The sequence below is a fragment of the Rhineura floridana genome, chromosome 4 (assembly GCF_030035675.1).
Source record: "Rhineura floridana isolate rRhiFlo1 chromosome 4, rRhiFlo1.hap2, whole genome shotgun sequence".
NCBI lineage: Eukaryota > Metazoa > Chordata > Lepidosauria > Squamata > Rhineuridae > Rhineura > Rhineura floridana.
In genome coordinates this window covers 83,653,727-83,665,772 of record NC_084483.1, presented here as the reverse complement: position 1 = coordinate 83,665,772, position 12,046 = coordinate 83,653,727, and the positions used below count along the sequence as shown (strand labels likewise).

Sequence of the window (12,046 nt, the reverse complement as noted above, 5' to 3'; positions counted from 1 at the left end):
GAAATGGTTAATATTTATTTTTTTTAATTTAATTTGTTCGTCAATTCACACCTAGTGGTCTCCAGGTGACTTACAACAGAGTTTGTTGCAATGCATACACAAGCCATCAATTATTTCTCCTCCCAAATCCCCAATTCATAAAAATATATGCAAAAAGATTAAGTAAAAAAAAAATATATTATAGAAAGAGACTCACTGATTGCTTATCTGCTTGCTTGCTTGCTTGTACTCTCTCCAAAATACTAAACTAAACAAAAATAGCTCCTCAAAGTAGGAAACACTCCCTGTTGCTTTTCTGGTTACCAATGAGGAGATCTGGCCTTCAGGGAATTGCTTATCTGCTTGCTTGCTTGCTTGTACTCTCTCCAAAATACTAAACTAAACAAAAATAGCTCCTCAAAGTAGGAAACACTCCCTGTTGCTTTTCTGGTTACCAATGAGGAGATCTGGCCTTCAGGGAAACAGCTCTGAGCATGCTCAGAAACAATGTATCATTCCGATATAGTCTAAGGCAGGGGTGGCGAACCTTTGGCACTCCAGATGTTGCTGAACTACAATTCCTATCAGCTATAGGGCTATTGCCCTAATCTGCTTTACTCCTCCCTAATTTGCTATATTGGCTTTGCTGGATAAGCCTCATAATGATAGATGAAGTGGGAGTCTTCCTAATAGGGCTGAAAAGCAGGCCGGCCTGGGAGGAGCCTCTTTGCTATAGCTATACTTTTGGATTAGGATTGGCTGAGTGATGCAAGAGCTGATTGGCCACAGAACATGAAACCGATTGGCTAGAGAACAGGAGATTGACAGAACTGTCTTCACAAGCCTCTGTAAATTCAAGAAATGTGTGGAGAACAGGAAAGTGTGCAGCTTCTGAGATTTTTGGGAGGTGGGAGATTTTAAAAGATTGCTTGATATTTTCAATGGGAGGGCTGTGCCCCAGTAATCCTAGTGGACCAGCCTCCACTACTACTAAAACCCCCTATTGAATTCCTTCTTTCCCCCAATATAACAAAATGTCTTCTTCTAACAAGCTTATACTGTGTCATGGTTTACATATAACACTAAGTCATGGTTTCTTTGATCATCCAAACCTCATCCAGTGGCTCAGTCATGGTTTGTTAACCACAAATTACACTCATAACCCATGCTAACCATAGCATTGGCATAGTCAAGAACTTAAACCACTATCATAGTAGAGCCAGGCTGCCTGTGGAGTGAGTGTCAGGTTATCTAAAAGCAAGGTGGAGGTCTCTTTAAACCTTGCTGGACATTAAGGAGGACCTGGTGGCTGACTTGATCATGGTATGCTGTATCCTACACAACATCTGTGAGATAAGGGGAGACTTTCTCCTAGAGGAGCACCAGACTTGCCTAGCCCACGTAATGAGAATGATGTGGTGCCTGTGGATGAAGAGTAGAATGCCAGTCCTGTTCCATTCAACCGCTTACAGGTTTTCTACAATCAAGTGGTATATAAATCTTATTAAGTAAATAAAATTGTCAGCAAGAGTATGCAGAGTGTCTTCAGGCCAGGGCAATACACAGTGTGATAGTTCTGTTATTATCTGAGCTTCAACCCCCACTTTCTCCAAGTTGCAGGCTACTACTGATTTGCTACAAATAACTTTGACTCGCTCCCCAATCTGATACTACCCAACACTCTTTTATATAATAGTTCACATGGATTGCTGTTTGCTTTCACCTGCCAATACCCTGAATTTATAAACAATAAAAGTTTGAGCATTTATTAGAATGTGTGTCTTTATTGGCTGAGCAGTTGCATAACATGGGAAGAAGTTGGTAGATTAGGGAACTCAGTTCTGTTCCTTACATGAACTTATCTGTATTCAGGTGTGTTTCTTAGTATGTTATTTCCTACCTTGGGTGGGTTTGGGGTTTATTTCCTGGACTCGTCTAATTTCACCCTGATCTCAGGATCCTTTCTATCCCGCACAGAACTACATCAGGCAGTTTTATCTTTGTGAATGATTGCGCAATGTTAATATGAGAGAAGCATATGTTTCTCTCCACAAACTGCTATAGCAGACCAGCAATTCCCTTCACACCAGAACCGTAGCGGCAAATTCAGAAGTGCAAGGTCCCAACCATGCCAGTAGGATGCTGGTGACATAGGGACTCTGCTGGGACCCTGCTCCCAAAAAAGTAAGGGGTCTAAGACCCCCCCGAGACCCTGGACGACTACACCCTTGATACACACTTAAAAAGGGACAGAGTAAGGGTTTTTGAAAATGCAGACTCGGGTATAAAAACAATTTTGCACTCAGGTATTGGGGGGTGGGTGAGAATGGCAGTGAATAACAGAGAGTCAAAGCAAAAGGAGAACAAGCTGCGATGCTTAATGATGTAAGACTTTTATTTTAGTTCTGCGTGTTTTGGAGTAAAATACTCCTTTTTTAGGAGCCTGAAAAGCTTCAAGTTCTTTAAATTCAGAAACTCGAAGCAGGGGTATCACCCTAGTTATTCACTGCAGAGATGTGGAGAGAATAAAAATTGTTCCGTATAGCTTGTTCTTAAGTTCAGATTTTCAGAACAAGGTGCTTCTGAATGTAAAGAACTGACAAGCTTTTCAAGCTCCTGAAGGAGTATTTCACTCCAAAATATGTACAGTACAAAAAGTCTTGCACAAGTAAGCTCTTGTGTCTGTTCTCTTTGTTTAACCCTTTGTGGTGCTTTTCCCACGCTGTCTGCATGCATGGAAGTAAGAGAATGCACAATGTTCCTTTAAGTGGGGGGGAAGGAGGGAATGGAATGGCTCCAAGAAGATTTCTCATCTTGTTTGTACAGCTGACAAATGGTAAGGGGGCAATGCTAGTATTTGGGCACTTGGAAGACATTCAGGATCTTGGGCAGGAAGTGTGGAGTGGAGGAAGGAAGAAGAAGCCAAGCTCTATAACAAGCCATGGCTTGTTTGATCATCTGTGGGATGGCTTGAGCATTAAGTACGGTTTTTTAATCAAACCGTGGCTAATACAAATGATGGCTTAGAGTAAACTGTTTAGAGGTTCTATTTACAATCAAGTGGAACATAATTTTATTAAACAAATAAATGACAGCATTACAGGTGAACACATCCTACGTCTGCAACCTTGTTGGACAAATATAAAGCGTTCCAATTTTATGTAGCTAAATGCCTTTAATGTATATTTTATATTAAATTTCTGTAAGGCATTGGGCATACTAAGCCTTGTTCTTTCAAAGTACCCTGTAGTACATTACGTTCAGTTGCAAAGACTTCTTCCAATTGGAGCTATACGTCCTAGTAGAAAGTCGCTATTGCTTGCAGATCTTTTAATGGTACAGAAGGGCAAATTATGGAGACAGACAGCCCATGTCCATCTAGTTAAAAAATAATTCAATTGTCAAATAAAATATGAGAATTGTTGTAGAATATCATCTTGGTTTATTGCTTTTGCAATAATTTTCTACTTTGATTTGACAGTTGAATTATTTTTTTAATTAGAGGGACATGGAATGCCAAATATGACTGTTTTTCACATAGCTGTAATTGGAAGAAGTCTTTGCAACTTGGGAGCAGTTTATCATCAGTTTCAGATAACACTAGTGTTTTATAAAGGAATACATGACATTTTATCATACACATATACCAGACCTACGGTTCTTTTTTGGAAGCACCTGGTATTTTCTCCACCTCGTTCTGAAGGCCAGTATGCCATTTATGTACACCAGAGGAACTCTTTTTGGTCCAAAGGCCAGATTGATATCCATCTATCTGAGGACCACATGCCAACAGTTGGTCTGTGGCCAGTGTATGCATGCAAGCATTCACTCACCATACATGTGTATTCACCACACATACAGGACATGCAAACACAAACATGCAGCATTTATATTCAACAGACATGCAGGCACCAGCCCCCCCATTACATACTATCGCACAGAAACATGCACACAATATCAACATTTCCAGCCCTTCCCAGTCAGATGGCTGGAAATGCTGCCTTTTATTTTGCACAGATCATTCCATGCAAAAGAAAAAGCAGTATATTACCCCAGCTGCAGTGTGGGTGACTGGAAATGCTGCCTTTTACTCTTAAAGAGCACACCAAGGGGTTTATCTCCAATCTCAGCACTGTGGTGCTTTGTACTGAGATAGGAGATTAAAGACTCAATGGAAATGGACTGCCTTCAAGTCAATTTCGACTTATGGCAACACTATGAATAGGGTTTTCATGGTAAGCGGTATTCAGAGGAGGTTTACCATTGCCTTCCTCTGAGGCTGAGAGGCAGTGACTGGCCCAAGGTCACTCAGTGAGCTTCATGGCTGTGTGGGGATTCGAACCCTGGTCCAACACCTTAACCACTACACCATACTGGCTCTCAAAGACTCTATAGTCCTTTCAAAATAGTCATATATCTTCATACATTTGTTGAATTTCCCTGTGCAAGACTTCAGGGACAGTATATAAGCTACATGAGAACTTTTTTTAAAAGTATTCATATTGAAAGCAATGAAAGGCAAACAGTTAAATGTTTAAATCCAATTTATTTCAATAGGACTTAGTAATGACCTTCACGGGGTTGTACGTAATGACTGTTGGACTGTTTGATGTGAGGGATCCATTCATTTCATATTATCTATCTTTATTTTAAAAAAGTAAAACGTTCATTGGACTCATTCCTTTTACAATAGTGCATGAATCCCCACGTTGGCTATGTAAGTAGATACCTGGTGTTTTAGCCAGGGGCCTGCTGGCTTGAGTCCCACCCCCACCCCACTTTGTTATTACAATAATAAATGAATAAAAATAATTTGGCTCAAAAAGAGCCTTTACACTGGAATAAAGGCGGTTGCAGTGTGTCTCCACCTTTCTTCTGAAAACTAAGGCACACAATGCTTGTCAAACTCCACCCCTTTTCACAGTAAAAACTGGTGGGATCAGCTTGAGGGTGATTTTTTAAAATTCGCTACAAGAAGATTTTGCAGCTGATCAGCAGATCAACCCATTCCCCCTCCAGATGTGGCCCATGGGGACACTTTGCTCCAGGTTGCTTGTGTGCTCACAGTGACTGGCCCAACAATTTGCTGTAGGCAGTCCTGAAAGATCTAAAGTTAGCAGTGGGGAAGGGATGTGTGTTAAGCCAAGGGTAGAGTCACTTCAAAACACAGCCAGAAAAACCATTCTTGCTGCGTTTGAAGGAACTAATGAGACCATAGCCTTAGAAGAAACATTTCTCCCATCCAGTGTGTGAAAGAAGGGAGAATGCCTCATTTAAGATGGTATTTCCATTATAACCATTGAGATTAAAAATACAATATTTTTTTTTAAATCCACTATCTGGTTAATCACGGTAACTTTTTAAGCAGATTATCAGTGCAATTTTATGCATGCCTACTCAGATGTAAGACTCACCAAGTTCAAAGGGACTTATTCCTAGTTATGTGTGTACACCCCAAAAGGTATTTTTAATGAATTAAGCGGTTAGATTAACTTATTCACTGCTGTACAAAAAAAAGTGTATTTTAAAGCAAACTGGAACATTGTTATTAATCACAAAGCTATAAAGAAAATAGTTATAAAAATTGATCCCTGTGAGGGATTTGGTAAATACAGAAGATAATGGATGTCATCAGATCAGTGATCTGAACATCTGATCAGTCTTAGGCTGCGTTCTCAATAAAAAAGAGAGCATTTTACTAAAGAAGGTAGAGCAATGCGATAAAAAAAATCAAGGCTACCATTATAAATATAACTCATTTCAGAAGCAATGACAAATAGAGAACAGTAAATTCACTCTATGAAACAGCAGCCAAGTGGTGGGGAAACCACAGATTGTTTCATTTGAAGAATGTTTAAGATAATACATTATAAAGGAATTAGCCTGCTATGAAGGAAACTTTACTATTGAATCACTCTGAATCATAGCTAGAGCCTTAGCTCTTGGTGAATTAGGCAGACTTTCACAAAGATTGCAATGAATTGATTCGCTGTGTGTAATGAGAATGCCAAATGCTGCTCAAGATAAGCAGTGGCAACCTTGGATGATTTTGCAAAAGCATTTACTAAGCAGACTAGCTTTTGCTATCCTGGCTTGATAAAATGCCAATTACAATTAAAATTGTATGTCATCACCAAATTCAAGTGTGGGATGAATGTTTGTCACTCCTTTTAAAGAATATGCAAGTGTCTCAACAGGAAGCACATTGACTTAGCTCATGCTTATTGAAGTGGATGGAATTATCTCATGGAACTGATGCTTCTCAGCAGATTCTTAGCCAAGTGATGAGAAGCCCTCATGGACATGTACCTGGAAAGGGAAGCTCATTCCATCATAATCTAGTAACATAGCCAGTGTGGCCCAGAGATTACATCTGGGGGCAGAAGCCACAACACAAGCAAGAATGAAACTATACTGACTGTGGATGTCATCCTGGGCAGCTTAAACAAAAGAGAAACTAAAGGTGAAGTAGTAGGAATAGGGCAAAATTAAGTATAATATCTGCTAGACTTAAACAAAGTATAATACTGAATTAAAAGGCAAGAATTCAGTTAATATCAAATGCTATGCTAACTTGCCTAGTTGCATTATTTGCAAATCTTTAAAAAGGGTCAGCACCAGACATGACTGGGCCCTTGGGCACCAGCCTGCCCCCAGCCTGTGGTGCCACAGCTCAACCCCTCATACATGTGGCATGGGGTTAATAAGCCCACCAACGTGTCCCACCTACCTCTCCCACCCCTGTGAATGATGTGCGCACTGCACGCACATGCCTGCCACCAACCAAGATGGCGGCAGGGATGTCAGCCCCTTTGGGAAGCCCCTTAGGGAAGAATGTCATTCACAGGGACAGAAGAGGTAGGTGGGATATATGTGTGGGCTTATTTAAGCCGCACTGACTGTATTGGGGGAGTGCCTGGGAGCTCCCTCTCTGTGAGCCATGGCAGGGTCGGGAGCCAATGCTGCTGTGGATTGCAGAACGGGAGCTCTACCCTTCCACCCTAAGAAGGGCCCCTTCAGAGGCTCCTCTGGGCCGCAGGGGCTCTCGGCCAGGACCCAGTCTGGCCTTCCTCTGGTGCCAGCCCTGGCTTCAAAATCAATTTTTTAAAGCACTGCATGAATTTTTATTTTTTTTATTTTTGTTTTAAAGGATGTCCAACGTTAGTCATTCTCAGTGAGTTTTATTTTAGTGTATCCACACTATGTATGACTTTGTTGGATATCACCTAAAGATTTAAAACTAATTTGATTGTAATTTTATGTTTATATCATTGTTTGCTGTCTTGAGACAGCAATTTAAAATAAATAAATGATAAACAAACATTAATGCATTTATCTTTCCTTTTTGTATATGTACATTGCAGTGTTCTTGCAAATAACCAATCTGGCCAGCTTTTCATCAGTTTATAGCCTATAATTTACTACTGTTTATGAGAAAATTAATTTATTCACCACGCCAGATGCTTTTAAAATAAGTTGTGACAAGAAAGGTATTGCACAACCTTGTCTACAAGGTAATCACTTAAGCATAGTTCTCACACTACAAGAGAAATAATAAGCACCCTCCCTCAGTGCTAACTTGCTGGCATGATATACTACTAACACAAATAAGATTAATAACTGAAGTGGAGGAACTGAATGAATTTGTAGAGGATCTTCCAACTTCCTGCTAAGCCAAAACACACCAATATAAGGCAATTCAGTTAACTAGTTTCAGTGGGTCTAAACTGGAATGAGCATTGATATGGAATACTGATCCAGTTCCCTCATTTCAGCCTAGTAAAAGCATTTATTTGTGGAGAAAATTGTAAACACAGGGAATTTGTTTTTAAAGTTCCATGGACCCTGTCCATGGATCAATACACATGTGTAGCTCAATGGGATGATAAATCTTACATAATTTGTTGTACTTTATGCATATTTTATGGAGCCAGATGGGGAAAAAGACATATGTCTTCTTTGTGTCTCATCAAATTGTACCCCAGCCATTTGGCACTTCTGATGTGCCTCAGGTAAGAAATGTCTATGTATAATATGAGTTAATTCTGAAAAGTAGTAAAAGAAAATTAAAACTCTTTCTAGTCTTTTAAGTTCCCTCTTACCTTTCTAAATGAAGCTGGCAATGTAGATGTTGTTACTGAAACCACTGGAATAGTATAAGAAAACTGTGAATCTTGTGAAGGTAGTAGAGGCAATGGATTTGCCTGAGCAGCAAATTGTGTATCAGGCATGTCAAAATATCTGAAAAACATTGAAAAACGTTTTGCCATTTAGCAATGGTAACAACAAACATTGTGTTGGGATGTTAAAGTAAAGCTGTATTAGAGATAATTGTGGTTAAAATTTTTCAAAAATGTGGGAAACAATAATAAAATAACTAACAAAGTCAACAATGTAATTAAAAAGTCATTATTGGGCAGCTGACAGACACCAGTACTTTAAATAATAAGCAAATAATATTAATATGTGGGAAACATTGTTCACATATAAAATATTGCTGAAGATGTAAAAGGCAGATGTGGGTCAGCATTCAGGAGATTAACAATGTCAATTAAAAACAGTAAGAAATTCAACAGCTTTGAATCTAACTTTTAAATTAATAACATTTCTAACATTTAGAAAGGTAGGCTCAAATCTAAACCTGTCACTCAACTAAAGAAATATCAGTCAATTAACAAAAGTAGTTTTAGTTGGATAACTTAATTTACTAATGTGGAAAACAATGCTTCTAAAGAAGAAAGCTATCCTCCCCAACAGAGAGCTTGCCCCCCCACCTAGTATACTTTGCCCAACTAGAAATATAATTTGCTCCTTCTGTGCCCACCTGCAGATTTTTTTTTCTGGTGTCTGTGCGCCCCTCCCAGAAGTTTTTTTCTGGTGCCATTTCTGGAGCAGCATTGGGACATGGGAGCCATAACACTAGCAGTCCCACGTCACTTCTAGCACAGCTGTATTGACATTCATTCATGCTGATTGTGCTACAGAGCAATTAGAGAACAGATGGCCTGTGATGTCCCTGTATATATAATACTGTAAATATGGTAAGTGTGGGTTTATTAGAGTATATGTGGTAAGTAGACTGAGTGAGAGGAGGGAGTACATGGGTTGGAACGTTGGAGAATGTCTTATGCTTATTGGCTGAGCATTTGAGTGTCTGAAGGTATAATGAGAGGATGACAGCTGTTCTGTTGGTTCGGTTGGTGAGGTTTTGGGAGGCTTTTTGTTGGGTGGATTGGATTAGACGGGTAGTGGTTACTGACAAATAGAAACATAAAGAGTAACGCAACTTATGAAACCACACGCTTGTTGACTATACCTTTAAGTAATCTTGTTACTCCCTGTGTATATAAATAAATATTTCTTGGTTTACCAGAACACCTGATCCTTGGCTGGGTTTACACAGACCAGAAGGGTGGGCAGGGCATATACCAAGGTTGGGAAACAGTATCAATGGTGGCAGTGGTGAAGGGATAGTGTAACATCATCAGGTATCCAGAACAACCCAGGGCTGTATTCTTTATAGGAACAAAGATACAGGGGGGCTGTGGCCTGCAAGTGCACCCAGACACAAAGTAGCAATAAGCCAGGAGGAGACTAAGGCACAGTCTCAAGGTATTATTGTTTACAGGGAGTGTCTGGTGGTGCTGCCTAGCAGTGGGATCTTGTGAGATCTTTGCTAGAGCCGGTGAGAGAACTGTTTTGAGAGCAGGACCCTGAGGTGACACAATGACAAGGCGGTGACCCACAGGTGGGGGCCTGACAACTGGTGGCAGTAGTGGTGGGATACGACATGGCCCAGCTCCTAATTCTTTCATATTTTGAAAAGACTTTGAGGTTAAATGTTCCTGATTTCTGGTCATGGATCTTTATTGTATTTTATCTGTGATTTATCTACTCTTTCAGTTATATGATTCTGAATGTACTGCTTCTGTGCTTGTAGTCATTTTTCTTTTGTTGATTATTTCTAAGCCATTTTGACAATTATTGTAAATGAAATACTATAAGAAAAGCACACTTTCTTAGCCGTTATCACATCTCTATAAACATTACAGATAATTATATACATTATGCAGCAATATTTAGTTTATTTGTTTATTATTTTATTTATACCCCCCCTTCCTTCCAGCAGAAGCCCATGGTGCCAAACAGAAACACTACAAACACTCTAAAACATCATAAAAAGACCTTAAAATACATTAAAATGAAACAATGTTAAAAACATTTTAAAAAAACTTTACACACATCTTTTTTAAAAAGGGTTAAAGATATTTAAAGACATATTAAAAGGAATTCTAACACAGATGCAGACTGGGATAGGTCTCAACTTAAAAGGCTTGTTGGAAGAGGAAAGTCTTCAAAAGGTGCCGAAAAGATAGCAGAGATGGCACCTGCCTAATATTTAAAGGGAGGGAATTCCACAGTGTAGGTGCCACCACACTAAATATCAGTTTCCTATATTGTACAGAACGAACCACCTGATAAGATGGTATCCGCAGGAGGCCCTCACCTGCAGAGCGCAGTGATCGGCTGGGTATATAAGGGGTAAGACGGTCTTTCAGGTAAGAACATAAGAACATAAGAAGAGCCTGCTGGATCAGGCCAGTGGCCCATCTAGTCCAGCATCCTGTTCTCACAGTCGCCAACCAGGTGCCTGGGTGAAGCCCGCAAGCAGGACCCGAGTGCAAGAACACTCTCCCCTCCTGAGGCTTCCAGCAACTGGTTTTCAGAAGCATGCTGCCTCTGACTAGGGTGGCAGAGCACAGCCATCATGGCTAGTAGCCATTGATAGCCCTGTCCTCCATGAATTTGTCTAATCTTCTTTTAAAGCCGTCCAAGCTGGTGGCCATTACTGCATCTTGTGGGAGCAAATTCCATAGTTTAACTATGCGCTGAGTAAAGAAGTACTTCCTTTTGTCTGTCCTGAATCTTCCAACATTCAGCTTCTTTGAATGTCCACGAGTTCTAGTATTATGAGAGAGGGAGAAGAACTTTTCTCTATCCACTTTCTCAATGCCATGCATAATTTTATACACTTCTATCATGTCTCCTCTGACCCGCCTTTTCTCTAAACTAAAAAGCCCCAAATGCTGCAACCTTTCCTCGTAAGGGAGTCGCTCCATCCCCTTGATCATTCTGGTTGCCCTCTTCTGAACCTTTTCCAACTCTATAATATCCTTTTTGAGATGAGGCGACCAGAACTGTACACAGTATTCCAAATGCGGCCGCACCATAGATTTATACAACGGCATTATGATATCGGCTGTTTTATTTTCAATACCTTTCCTAATTATCGCTAGCATGGAATTTGCCTTTTTCACAGCTGCTGCACACTGGGTCGACATTTTCATCGTGCTGTCCTGGTCAGTCACCGCCAGTTCAGACCCCATGAGCGTATATGTGAAATTAAGATTTTTTGCTCCAATATGCATAATTTTACACTTGTTTATACTGAATTGCATTTGCCATTTTTCCGCCCATTCACTCAGTTTGGAGAGGTCTTTTTGGAGCTCTTCGCAATCCCTTTTTGTTTTAACAACCCTGAACAATTTAGTGTCGTCAGCAAACTTGGCCACTTCACTGCTCACTCCTAATTCTAGGTCATTAATGAACAAGTTGAAAAGTACAGGTCCCAATACCGATCCTTGAGGGACTCCACTTTCTACAGCCCTCCATTGGGAGAACTGTCCGTTTATTCCTACTCTCTGCTTTCTGCTTCTTAACCAATTCCTTATCCACAAGAGGACCTCTCCTCTTATTCCATGACTGCTAAGCTTCCTCAGAAGCCTTTGGTGAGGTACCTTGTCAAACGCTTTTTGAAAGTCTAAGAACTCTATGTCCACTGGATCACCTCTATCTATATGCTTGTTGACACTCTCAAAGAATTCTAATAGGTTACTGAGACAGGACTTTCCCTTGCAGAAGCCATGCTGGCTCTGCTTCAGCAAGGCTTGTTCTTCTATGTGCTTAGTTAATCTAGCTTTAATCATACTTTCTACCAGTTTTCCAGGGACAGAAGTTAAGCTAACTGGCCTGTAATTTCCGGGATCCCCTCTGGATCCCTTTTTGA

General features: G+C 40.2%; 1 protein-coding gene across 2 annotated transcripts in view; it reads right to left on the bottom strand.

The window, feature by feature from the left end:
- Positions 1-12,046, bottom strand: part of CRYBG1 (crystallin beta-gamma domain containing 1) — a 139,026-nt gene that overhangs the window by 77,503 nt on the left and 49,477 nt on the right. Inside the window, exon 2 of one of the 2 annotated variants that reach the window (XM_061623496.1) lies at positions 8,082-8,220. The exons of the other annotated variant lie outside the window; for it this stretch is intronic. Within the exon in view, the coding sequence (XP_061479480.1) occupies positions 8,082-8,220 (139 nt within the window). The remainder of the gene's footprint in view (positions 1-8,081; positions 8,221-12,046) is intronic. 2 annotated transcript variants of the gene reach the window in all.